The sequence below is a fragment of the Diplotaxodon limnothrissa genome, linkage group LG11 (genome assembly GCF_057381915.1).
Source record: "Diplotaxodon limnothrissa isolate DT_005_m linkage group LG11, D_limnothrissa_male_GT1.1, whole genome shotgun sequence".
NCBI classification, from domain to species: domain Eukaryota; kingdom Metazoa; phylum Chordata; class Actinopteri; order Cichliformes; family Cichlidae; genus Diplotaxodon; species Diplotaxodon limnothrissa.
Window position 1 is genome coordinate 37,607,512 of NC_140606.1, and position 13,573 is coordinate 37,621,084.

The 13,573-nt window shown below is 42.1% G+C and overlaps 1 protein-coding gene across 1 annotated transcript in view; it reads right to left on the minus strand.

Moving 5' to 3' along the window:
* gabbr1a (gamma-aminobutyric acid (GABA) B receptor, 1a) overlaps positions 1–13,573 on the minus strand; it is a 141,621-nt gene that overhangs the window by 51,056 nt on the left and 76,992 nt on the right. Inside the window, exons 8-12 of the mRNA XM_085366700.1 lie at positions 9,464–9,634; positions 8,742–8,843; positions 8,391–8,456; positions 8,022–8,213; positions 2,302–2,547 (exon numbers count right to left, since the gene is read on the minus strand). Of these exons, the coding sequence (XP_085222826.1) occupies positions 2,302–2,547; positions 8,022–8,213; positions 8,391–8,456; positions 8,742–8,843; positions 9,464–9,634 (777 nt within the window). The remainder of the gene's footprint in view (positions 1–2,301; positions 2,548–8,021; positions 8,214–8,390; positions 8,457–8,741; positions 8,844–9,463; positions 9,635–13,573) is intronic.

Below are 13,573 nucleotides of genomic sequence, written 5' to 3' on the forward strand. Positions count from 1 at the left end.
ACGCCCGTCTCTCAAGGGCAACTGCCAGACTGTCGGATGTCTGTGGCGGCAACAAAGGGCCCAGACAGCAATGTGCTTGTGCATCTTTCTATTAGCTTGGCTCAAAATAAACCAAACTGTGTAACTAAAAAAGGCACAAGACATAACAAGAGCTCTGTAGCACAAATGAATTTAGAAGAAGTAAGTAAGCATGATCTCTGCAAGCTAAAGACAGCCAACATCTGTCAAATTCCAGGTTTCAGACTAAGTTCAAAGGCGACTCTCCTTAGTGGTTTGTCTGCTAGCACAGAACGGTTGATCTGATATCCTCGTGTTGGTGTTGTTCCCAGATCATCATACTAAATGTTGTTCCAGGATCAACATTGCAAGTGACCAATCAGAATGTTGTGACGTCATACTTTTGCGACTTCGGGAAAAAGCGGCGTAAAACAAAAAACTGTTCTAAAGCTGCGTGAAACCGCCTCTGTCCGCCGATCAACGGACCCTGACCCTAACCGTAACCCTTTAATAAACAGTAAGCAGAATTGATATTGTCCTTGCAACATTGGAATTTCATAAATGCACGAATGGCTTGGCGCGCAAAAGAATAACGTCACAACAATGTGATTGGTCACTTGCAATGTTGAACCTGGAACAACATTTTCATGATGGTCTGGGAACAACACCAACACGAGGATATCAGATCATCCAGCACAGAGCTGCCCACATGAGCACGTGATTGTCTCTCAAAACAGACCCTCACAGCTTCTCTGTGATCATGCACCATACATATTTACATGTTTCCCTAGCCCGTTGTGCTATGTATCCATCCAGACTGTTTTTGTGCGAGTTGTCCAGTTTTGAGGCATTGGCTCTCTCTCCCTCTCAGATATAATGGAGTAAATTGCGCTCGCCTTGGTGTTCAAAACATCAAAAAATACAATTTAACTGAGCAGCAATGTCTCTTTCCAGAAGTTATACCCATCCACAAAAACATCCACAAACTTTAAAGCAATTTCAATTTATGCAATTGTAGGAACCAAAGTAATCACTATGCAGAAGGATGCATGCAACTACGTGTTCTTAGATGCTCATGCTTCTGACTGTTTAATAGGATGTTTTCCAGCAGAATGACAGACAGCAGAAAGATTGTGCGGTGATAGTTGTGGGCATCTCACACCAAATCAATCTAGAGGATTAAACTGAACTACACGGCAGAGCAAAAATATGTAAATGACATTTCGGGGTGAACTGTCCCTTCCAATCAGTGCCCAGTGTTAACTGGAACACAGCATGGAAGGTGTCCATTTTTGTGGGGTGCACAATGTGCTGGCAGACGTCTCCAAGATGCAAAGTGGAAAAATCACAATATTCAAATTCATTTTTAATGCTCAGTGATTGGAAACTCGTTGGGCATCTGGTGGAGCAGCTGCACTGGACTGCAATAGATTATACCCAATGACACGAGACTGTGCATGGCTTTTATTTTATCCCCACTTCCATACTTTTATAACTGGTTTTTATTATTATTATTATTATGATTATTATTATTATTCAGTGTCATTTCTTCAGTGACATAAAATGCCTTTTGACAAAGTTAATGTAAAATAATTTGATGTATCCTGTAAATTCATATATCTGTTGTTTTTATAACAGGAACCACACAGCTGCAAAGTGCTTCACAGTTTGGATAAAAAAAACAAACAAACACAAATTAAAGAAGTAAATTAGAGAAATCTACATATCCCACAGTCAAACATACGCTCTTTTATAAGCAATAAGCAAAAGTAACTGGTGAGTGATTCAGGAAATAAGCTGTAAAAATGAGTTTTCAGCAGCTGATGGGCAGAGGGAGGCTGTTCCAATTTTAGGAGCTACTGCCTCAAAAGCGCGGTCACCTTTCAAAGAAGAGCGTGGAACAGTTGATCAGAGAGGTCGATCGCTGGAATGAGTTCTCAGCAGACTTGCTCTGTAAGAGCCTATGTGAGCCTGGCCGTGTAGAGGCCACATGTCATTTTAAGATTTTTAAATGAATTCTGAATTTCAGGTGATGTGCAAATGCTGGCTAGTTTTTGTTAGCAGCTGAAGCTGGCTCAGGACTGAGCGGTGCAAAACGTGAGGGACGATAATCAGAAGAAAATGCCAAAAACGTGAAGTTACTGGTGAATGTATGAAAGTTATTGCTGTGTTTCTAGTCAAAAAAGGGGTATTTACTTATATATTATTTGATTTTGCATAGTTTGAACCATCCATCCATTCGCTTATCCTTCTCAGGGTCGCGGGGGGCGCTGGAGCCTATCCCAGCTGTCATAGGGCACTTACCGAGACGCCTTCAAAGGAGCTCGTGTTGAGGGCCCTGTAAATCTCGGCCGTGATGTCGTGGTTGTTATAGTTGAAATCCTCCAGACGTCGGCCCTTAGCCTTCAGCGGTGCCACAGTCTTATTAAGGGCTAGTGCCAGCGCCCACACTGCATCGTAGGCTAGAGGGGCCTCCTGAAACCCGCCGGTCTCCTCGGGGTTCTTCCCTCCCAGACGAGACATCAAGGCGGCGAGAAACTCCTGTGATGTCTGAGAAAAAGAAGACAGAGAGGACATCAAAGAGCCAAGAAATGCAACACTGCAAAGAAGGTTTACATTGACTCATTTTTTATTTGTGTTGCTAGATATTCACATAACTAAAGCAAAAAACTTGAAGAGCCAACAAATGAATCGACCCTCAGATCTTTGGAAGTCATTTCTGGTATTCACTATAATGTGTGTATTTGATTTAGGATTTATTTTTACTCTCCTGTAGTAAACACTTGTTCCTACTTCAAATAAACCGAGGAAAAAAGTGAGCGGCTTCAGAGTCAGAAACCGTCTCTCTGTGACAAGCTGAACTTGGTGGAGATTGGAGTGTTAAAAATAAATTTGGTTCAGAATAAATAAATACTGCTTCTACCATGATGAAATAAAAAAGCTCCTTCTATGTGCAGCCAACCTGAACTGATATCTGTCTGCCAAAATATATGCTAACAAGAGGAAGGGTGCATAGCAAATAGCAGCATGTCAGGAGTGGGCCCCACTTTAATGGTGGAGTTATGCTTTAGGATCACACAGGATTAGCATCTGTGCTAACCATAGGGCCTCTTGTGCTGGCTAGAGGGTACTTGGGCGAGCCAGAGGGGCTTTTGAGGGGCAGTAGAGCTGGGCATAGGGGCACTTGGACCCTTTCAATACCCCTCATGTGGACAGGACCCTAAATAATTGATCTTTTACTTTTCTAAACAGAATAGCCTTCTGGCATTCAGAGCTGTGTCGGCTAAGCTAACCGCTATGTGTTTCTAAAGACTTATGAAACACAGAACTCCCTGAAAAACATGTTTGGATTTATCAAACAAGATTTTACTTGTGTTTTCCCTATTTATGCAAATGTATGCCCATCTAAGCTTATCATGTGCTAGTCTGGTGATTTAGCCTCCAGGGTACCTGAGTAGACAGAATATGCAGATATTAATTCCAAGATTTCATGGTCCAAGTATTGACCATTTACAAATCACATAAATTTAAAAAAAAAAAAAAAAAAACTAATAAAAAGCTCATAGAAAGCTTCTGGTACCAAAAATCACTTCCTTTGCAGTGATAGACAACCCATCAGGAGCTCCAGCACCTTTTCCCGGAAGCCTGGGAATCATTAAACTTGATCAGTCGTTAAAAATAATACGCAGGAATGAGTGGATGTGAGAAGAAAAAGAAAGGTGGCCGGTGGGAAATGTACAAGAAAAAAAGTACAAAAATCTGGTTGAGGTGGGAACCAGCTGTCCCCTCCTGCTCAGGAGGGGAGGAGTCACAGAGAAACTCAGAGCTCGCTGAAGAAACCAGGCAAGCCGATGAGGTTCACAGAGTCAGTTACCATGGTAACCGACTTAAAGTTTAACTTAGCTCTCTTTCTGGAACAGAAACCCCGGAGCTTCATCTCAGGGTTAAAAAACTGAATCTTCATGAAACCTGCTCTCTGGAACAGAGCCCTTAACGAAGGATCAAAAATAAAGCGACTTCAAAAGAAACTAAATTCCACCCGACTCCACGTAATTAAGCAACTGCAACTCGGAAGAGATTCATAGTGGGAAAGTAACATTTTTATTTATTGAAAGTTATTGTACAAAGAAAAAAGAAAATCTCCATCCTCATATTCATTTACGTGCCCTGTTAGTCGTCTCATCTAACCTTTGGTGAGGAAGCTGATCGTTAACTGTATCACACATATCTGTCACATCTCTTTCTTTGGTTGCGGTTGATCCCCAGGCATCTTTATTGCTTTGCTACACTCTTACAGTAATCTTAAGACAGGCCAACTTTTTCCTTTTCTCACAAGCATTTGAGTTTAGAACTCATTTTGTGATTAAACACCAATCAAAATTATCTCCCGCTGAAAGCCTGGATACACGCGCAATGGGAAATTATTGCTACCATTCATCATTGTGTCTCTGTGGATTCTTTGAGGCCAATTAGGCCTACACACACTCCAATTCACTTATGTCAAATTCATCTAATTGAAATTCCACCTTGGCATTTGGCATTTAAATCTGCCACTGCCTTCTGAAAACTAGCTGACAATGTGCTTTGCAGACCCTGCAGTATTGGCATAGTAGTTTAATCTGAGTGCTCTATCTAAGAGTGCTATGCCAATTTCAAACTTAGAAATTGAATTTGAATAGACGGACAGGGAGCAGGAGTTCTGGCTGTAATTCTTATCACCCCTTGAGCATAACTCGTCAACAGCTAAAGCAGCAGGTAGTGGCAGGTGCTGTATGAATATAAACAACAGCTGCTGATGAAGTGCAAGGGAAGGAGGAAGGGATGGAGGGGAGGGTGGTGGTGAGAAAAGGCAGGACGAGGAAATGGTAAAGGAGAGATGGGTAAACAAGAAGAATGACGGGATGATCCACGGCAGACCGGCAGAGTCGGAGAAGGTCGAAGAAAAAAGGGAAAAGGGAGAGAAGAAGAGACGGCGTAAGAGGATTAGAGCAGGTAAACAGAGGAGAGCGACTGCACCTGAGAAGCCAAATGAGCGTCGGACAAAAATGAGAAAAAGCGAGCTGCTGATAATTTAAATGCATAAACTCCCAGGCATTCTCAGCAGTTTAGCAAACACATTATCGATTCAGGTCATGCAAAGTTCACTGAAGCTATGACTTTATTGTTCTTAACATGCCAGCCGTTCCTGAAATAACTCGTGCCTCACGAGGATCCAGATATATAAGAGCTGAAACCTGGCAACAGTGAATGAATGACGGCTCAGAATACACATCAACAGGACAGGAGGAAGTCATCACAGCTGTTTATTTACAAGCGATCGCCTGAAGCTGCGGTGCGAGCAAATTAAATTACATTTAAAGCAATTAAAAAAAGAGCCAAAAATGCTTTAATCGCTTTAATTTCATTAATAAAATACTTTTTGTAATTACTCTCTGCATATTTTAACTAAAACGTGAATGTTTTCAGATGAGTGCAGCTGCTGTTTTCACTTCCAATATTTCTTCTAATCTTTCCCGTTTTTCCTCAGGAAGCTTCGCCTTTTCCCGGGCCACCTCTTAATGACTTTCCTGGTTGACTCACAGCAGCATTACAGGAAAATGACATTACGTCACACTAAGTCCTGGCCATAGACCAACTTCAGTTAACATTGCTTAAACACCATGCCCAGGATTTTTGGACATTAAGTCACGCTGGTTGTGTTCAAATTGTGTTGACAGGTGTGAACTATATTTAAACAGAGGAAGTGCCTTTAAAGAGCACTAAGTGCATCTCCAGGTAAAGATTTCAGGTGTGGTTCGATTTGATTATATTATGCATACACTGTTAATTCAAGGAAAGAGACAGACTCCAATTAGTAGAACAGAGCACAAACCGACTGATATCAGTACCACTTGTTTGGTCCTTTTCATTTTTTTAAAAGTCTTTTTCTCCATTGAGTTTTATTGACACAGTGATGGAGGGAAGGAACGGCTCCCTTTTAACAGGAAGAGACCTCCAGGCTCAGCGAGGAGCAGCCATCTGCTGCGACTGGTGGTGGTGGGGTGACGGGAAGAGAAGAGAGAAAAGAGGAGCATACAGAGACCACAAACAACTAGCAGCTCTTTTAGGCTGTTTTCTATATATATTTTTTATAAAAATGAGACGTTAACAGCATTTCAAAATTATAAAATGCAATGCTGTAGGCCAGCAGAGGGAACATTTAGGCCAGCAAGAACAACTGTGGTGATATAGTTGTAATGATGGCATTTGTGACCCAGCGATTTCCAGTAGAGTCAGTTTGGAAATACTTTGGGAACAGGGCAACCTTAAACTGTGACCAATGAACAGAGAAGTGGGCAACGCGTCATGCACTGCGAGTTTCTGATGATTGTTTGTCACAATGGCAAAAAGACTTTCATTATTGCGTGCCGTTCAAAGCAGAACTTGTTGGGGCTTTGACTGCCCATTTATCTCGCACCATGTAGGTATGTGGACCTCACTCACAAATGTAAAGTCAGGTGAAAGATGTGGTTATGTGCAAACTGGGGACGTCACAAAATGATATGAAGGTATTGAACTGAGGAAAAAAAGAAGGAAAAATGAATGTGCCTGGACTTTTTTAGGGCGCTTCACATCAGGCGCACATCTGTACTGTACACGTGAGTTAACCCTCCCACATGCGCTGTTTGCCGTGGCCGTGTACACTTACATCATTATCCCCACTTTAATACACAGTCTGCAACAAATCCTCCAGCTACAGCTCCTCCAGCTAACTTTAAGATGAAATATTACTTGATGTGGTTTTGTTTTAGAGCCCAGACAAAAAGAACATTCTGCACACCCGTCTGTCTTAAAACCTCAGCTGTCGTGCCAGGAAGCAGATGCGAGTGTCAAGATCTGTCTGCACGCACAGATTTCCGAGGAGACGGGCGTGGCATGAGTGAAGTGACGCTCCCTCGTGTTATGTTTTCAACAGTTCTACATTCCCCGATTTTTGGTACAGCTGGTTTTGACACCTGGTGCGTACTGCACCCATCTGATCTGGACCACGTCTCGCAAAGGAGCAGAGCATCCTGAATCTGCCTTATGAGTGTAGGAAAGGAAAAGAGATTAAAAATAAAAATCTTTCCTTTTCTATTACATTTTTATGCAGGTTTGCCAACTCTCACAGTTCTGGCACTTTTGACTTCACTCTTGCACTCTCTCACGCTGCCCAAACAAACATGCCAAATAATATTAAGCCTCAAAGCGCCCTTCCAGCTGTTTGACTTCATTAAATACCTGCACGTTTCCAAAGCATCGGAGTTGTGCAGATTTACACACATTTGTGCGCACGGCACAACAGCGCTAACTTCATTAAATATTCATAACTATGAATTAGGCCTTTTCCCAACACAGACAGGATTTGTGAGGACCTTACGCTTAATCACAATCTACTTTTCTGGAACTCATGCAGGTGAGTTGTCACACAGTTAGAGTTAAGGTTTTACAATTCAATAATCTGTTACAGCAACTGCACCAAGGTCATGTCCCGAACTCCATCAGAGCTGTCGGGAGCCGTCTCCTGACAGCTGTTACTATCTATAGCTGAATCGCTGCTATATCTGGCATTTGCCACAAACCACAAAGCTGGAAAATTGGCTGGAAATTTATCAAGTTTCAATACTTTAAATATGAATATTGAAACATTTCAAAGAAGTTGGTGGCAGCCAAGAAGTATAAATCTGTGTTTTTGCTAATCAACAAAAGCACAGGCGAGGCTGATGGGAATGTCATCAGTTTGTAGACATGAACCAAAGCATTGTATGTGTTACCGGATCCCCAAAGTGCTGGACAAAGAACAGGTGAGCTCTATTTAATGTCATTATAAGCTCATTAAACACCATCGTTCAATCAAATTGCCTTAATTACTTTGAATTGCGATGTTTTCTCTGTAATCCAGTTACCAACACTCATTATTTGTCGATCAAGCTACACATGTTTTCCCTGATTAATACAACTAATCTCTTTAATGCATTAAATAGAGGAGCGATTTGCATTCCCACCATGTTGGAGACTCCACGGACAGTTTCAGGATTCAGCATGACGATCTCAGTGGTCACGTGACCCTCCACGGCCTCCGTCATGTTCTCGACTGTGCAGTTGATGGCCGGGTCTTTGATCTTAAACCAGTTGTCTGCGTACCAGCCTATCAGGAACCACACATGCTTCTTCCCGTAGAGCTTCTCCTTGAACACCTGCAGCACAGAAGGATGAAGAGAAAGATAAATTATTCCCAGTTGAGCGTGTTGTATCGCTGCCAAACAAGGATGTTCATTCAGACATTCAAAGAGCCCATTACAGAGCTCAATTTCTTCTAATAGCCAGTCAGGTTGGGCGTTCTGGGATCAATTGAGCAGGGAAAAGGTACCAACCTCACAAAACACCTTCCGTGCTTCGGTCTCATAAAAGAGCCCCACGATGATCCGAGCATCCTGGCGCTGCATCAAATCATAACAAAACATTGCTTAGTTACATCAGCAGCAACAATAGAACTTCAGTAGTGCAGTCTGATGTGGCAGCACAATGTGCCAAAGTCTTGCCGCTTCACAGGATGGCACATGCTGCTGTTCGGGAGCTGCTAATTAGCATGGCGCATTAATTTCCTCTATCAAATCTATGCTAATGGCATCGTGTGCAGCTGTGAGCCAGAGGAGAAAGGAGAGGGGGAGAGGAGGGGGGGAGCGAGACGACCAGCAGCTGAGGTGAATTTTTAATCAAAGCACCTTGAGGTTCTTGACAGCGACAGCCGGGTCGGTGAGGAAACTCTGGCGAACGCTGATCTCGATGCCTGCCTCCTTCACCCTCTGCTCCAGATCATCCAGAGTCTGCCACATGAAAGGGAAGGACAGACGAAGACAGACAGGGAGGGGGGAGGAAGAGGAGGTTAGAGAGGCGGCCGAACAGAGAGATGAAGAGAGAAGGCAGGTTGAGATTACACAGAAAGACAAAAGAAATGCAGCTAAGTCCAGAGGGGGGGAAATAAATAAATCTGAAGTGTACATGAGAAACACCAAGAGAGGGATGGAGACTGTGGGCATGTATGATAAATAACAACAAGACAGCATGGGAGAGAATAGATTTTTTGACAAAGACATGACTGGAAAGAAGAAGAATGCGAGAAGCGGGAGGAAAGGAAGAGCGAGCAGAATCATTAACCTCCATTACAGGAACCAACCCAAGTGACGCTGGTATCGATCGCTATGGCTAGGAGAGTGTCCTGCCAGATCAATATTTCTCACAAGCAATACTCCAACAAATTACTTTAAAAAAAATCCTCCATCAATCGCCAGGAGAGATTGCTTAAAGGTGTATAGCTTAGCCTGCTCATAAACAAACATTCAGAGGCTGGCAAGCAAGCAGCCAGGCTCAGGCCATAAAGCCAGGAGTGAGCAAGCAAGAAGAGAGAGCTGAAGACAAAAGAGTGATGAAGATTAAAGGTACTGACGGAAGTGAAGACTTCAGTGGTCTGCTGAATGGTGGCGATACGAGTCCACTTCCACTTCTTGAAGAGCTGCACCCTGGTGGGGTTGTGAAGGGTGGCTGACGGGTGCGTGCGGAAGAATGTCGGGAAACGCTGGCGGTTGGACAGGGCTGGTGAGCTGGAACCATAGGAGAGCTGCGAAAACAAAAGAAGCATAAAACAGTTAATGAGGAAGGAGCGGACGCTGTAGACGTTCAGGTGTAGCACCTCCTCGCTGGTGGCCATACTTTAAAGGCTCAGCGTTAGTATTTTGGCCTTTGTGATGCTTGTTTTTTTTGAGCAGGCAACGACTACACAGGCACAAAAGAGTGCTAACAAGTTTAGGCTGCTAGTTTGGGCTGTCAGTGTAAGTCACAGACTTAATGCAGATGATAACCGAGTGATAAAAACCAGCAGGTCATGTTATTGTTCAGCTAATCCCATCAAAATGCTTCCAAAGGCACCAAGAGCACAAAGATAATTGAGAGGGCTTGTTGCAAGACAGAAAACAGAAAAGGCACTTAAAGAAATATATACTATATATATGGAAATTCTGAACATGCCAGTACGCTGTGTGAAATGTAGATAAAAATATAAATAAAATATAATAAACCCTGTACTCGCTATAGAACACAGAAAATATATCAGATTTTTAATATGATCTATGAAAGGGTATGGATAGATCCCAAAAACCATTCTGTAGATTTTTAGGGCTATAAAGTTTCGCATTTTAACGCTGGAGTCTGTACGAATTGTTGACAGCCTCAAGGGGCCATTAGACGAACTGCAGATTTTGACACGTCTGAAAGCTGGCTTTCGTTTTTCAGCCCTGGAAATTGGCGTTTGTGGAAAAAGAGAAAAAGTAATCTATTTTGAAGGTTCACCCAGTAAATAGATGTTCCTGTCCAAAGTTGTCTTTGATGGGCCGGAGAAGAAGGCCATTACAAAGAAAGAAAACCAAAAACAAATTCCCTACTCCCATTTTCTCCTTTTCTTACACACCCCCTCACTTCTTTAGGCTTTCCTATGGCTTATTAGATGTTGATGAACTCCATAATTTCATTTAAAACAAACGAACCACAAAAAACACACTAAATCACTCTTGCAGGGTTCTCCGTGCATCAAGTGCCATGAAACCAAGATTGCCGACGCCACGATTACGGACATATATTTAAAAATAATCAAATTATTCTAGTCTCAAAGCAATATGGACCTATATAATAAGAGTTCTCAGCCATAATACCTCAAAAAAGGCAGCGGGGAAAATGGTTGTTAGAAAATGTCAGTAGAAGTAGAAGAAAACCGTTCCTCTATCAATTAGTCTCACAGTGACAAGTCGAAATAAAATCCTCGACAGGCCTTCTTTAAAATGAGGAACCTGCCGTTTAGGGAGCCATTAAAGACACGAGCTGCCTCTCCTACTCTCAGCTCTCATCTCAGCCCCATTACCTATAGCTGTGAGATGTTCTCCACTGGGAGCGAGAGGGGGCTCGATGACTGATGTCAAATGTCATGTGCGATGTGGACTCCCCACAATAACAAATTCCTGTGAGGAAAGGCACGTAGACGAAGGCATCAATACGAAGGAGGAGAAACTTTACAGGAAGTGACAGCTGATCTGGGAGCGGTGGCGAAAGATCTGAAGAAAACCACGGGAGCTTTGGAGGATGACACATGCTCAGGTATAAATGTGATGGGTAACATACATACATGAGAATAAGCAACCATTGAGATGGAAGTTTAATGACAGCCACATATGTTTATTTTTTAAAGAATTTTTTAAAGAATGAATCCCTATGAGCAGCACTTTGGCAACAGTGAGAAGGAAAAACTCCCTTTTAACAGGAAGAAACCTCCGGCAGAACCAGGCTCAGGGAGGGGCCATCTGCCGTGACCGGTTGGGGTGAGAGAATATGGTTGGCCATAAACTATACTGTCAACATGAAGCAACAAAACAGGCAATGAACTGATCGTGCCTATCACTCAAAATAATGATCCGTACTTCAACTTCCTGTTCATGGCACAAAATGCTCTTTCATTACACTGAAACTAGTTTCTCTTGTGCCAATCCCAAATAAGGAAGCAAACTTGTCCAGTGAACAGAAGAGTAAAAACCGCATCAACATTCATGTTCAGCATGAAGAATACTTCGTGTCAGTGTGATAACCTTTATTTAACCAGGAAGATCCCATTGAGATTAAAAACCTCTTTTTCAAGGGAGACCTGGCCAAGATAGGCAGCAGCAGATGTCTCACAGTTACAGAAATTACTCAAACACAGGCAGCAACAACACACATGCAACAATAAGTGAAAGAATACAAATAAAATAAAAAATAAAATTCAATAAAATTCAAATTAAAAAGTCAGTTAAAATGACAATCAATCTAATTGAAACAGTTACATGTTATGAACTTGGCCTCAAGGATTCGTAGTTTAGATTTAAAAGCACTTAATGAAATGAATTCAGTCATTTTCCCTTCCTTCTGCAGTTTGTTCCAGGCCGAGGGTGCTAAATGGACAAAAGCTCTTCTACCAAGTTCAGTTCGGGCAAATGGAACAGAAAGCAACAAGTAGCCATGCGGACGAAGAGAATACCGACCAGCATGTTTCAAACATACTGAGGTTTGTAATATTTCCTACTGTAGGTTCCTTTAGCTACGAGACTTAAGTGTTGATGGTTTTTGGACCCATACATAACCATATCTGGAGTAGATGGCGTGGCTGTATCCATAAACTGGTGAAATCGTTTGGTATAAGCTTTCAGCTACAGCTGCTGGTGTGGTCCACTTTAAGCTTGGATGAACATTGCAAGGAAAATTCAGGAGATCACCAAAGTCGTTGTAAGCCTTCCTCACTTTGTCACCCACAAATCCAATCTCACAGTATGACTGGGGAATAAATCAGGGAATAATTATGGCCGTGATGACCAATCCTCTGCAACAAGCCTTGTGTGAATAATCACTCAAAATAATGATCCATAAGTATCCTTCAATTCAGCCTCCTGTTCATCAGTGAACTTTCACATGTCTGTTAAATGGCGAGAAGTGAATGCAAAAGTCATTTGAGGCCTAGTGGTTGTTTGACGTGTTGCTGTTGAAATTGTGATTTTTTTCATGCAGTTATCACGCATCAAGGGAGATTCATTCAACCGAGGGCAGAGGGCCCCGTCTCAGAGGTTGATATCACAAAGCCTGGGCAAATAACACCAATGGGAAAAAATTCCAGACACGAATATCACTACACTTAGAAACAAAAAAAGTTCCTTATTTTATTCTCTTGTCCCTGGAGGTGTTGCAAACATAGTCTTACATTTGTGGAAACTTGCCTTAAATCTCTAGTGAAACTGACTTTAGCCCTTGATATCGACCCGGAGGCTGGCGGTCTGTGTAGAGGCACAGGCAGGACTCGGGTTACGAGACTAAAACGTAACCAGTCATATAAAATTGTCACCACTTTGGTATAACCAAACAAATTATAATGAAAAGAACTGTAAGGAAAACATCCACTTAAAGACCAGATTCAAATGCCACTCCTTCAGGTTTCTGACACTTGGCTTGTTGGTTAAAATCCAACCCTAACTATATCTGACTGGTTTGCTAGTGATCCAATGCATGCTAAATAGTAAAAAACTGTCAAAATTAGGTACAGAATTTATTTATATTATATATTATTATCATATTTATTCATACATTTGGAAATTGACTGATATTTATGTAGCTCTTCTACTCAAATCTACCTCTGTATATCTGGACCTGCAGCCAACTCAAACATGGATTGATTTGCATTGTGAGAGGAAAAACTGAGCAAAAGCTCAGCTTCTAACACTGTGACACCATTACAGAAAACACATACACATTAAAAGCTGTCAGATATATTAAATCTTCTTAACTGAACTTAAATAACCAGTAAAACCTTAAAATCCACAAGAGAAATGAATCGTTTTTCTTTGGTCAAACACAGGCCTTCTCCTGACCTTACATGGTAAATGGCCTGCATTTGTATAGCGCTTTACTTAGTCCCTAAGGACCCCAAAGCGCTTTACACTACATTCAGTCATTCTCACACACATTCATACACTGGTGATGGCAGTGTGTC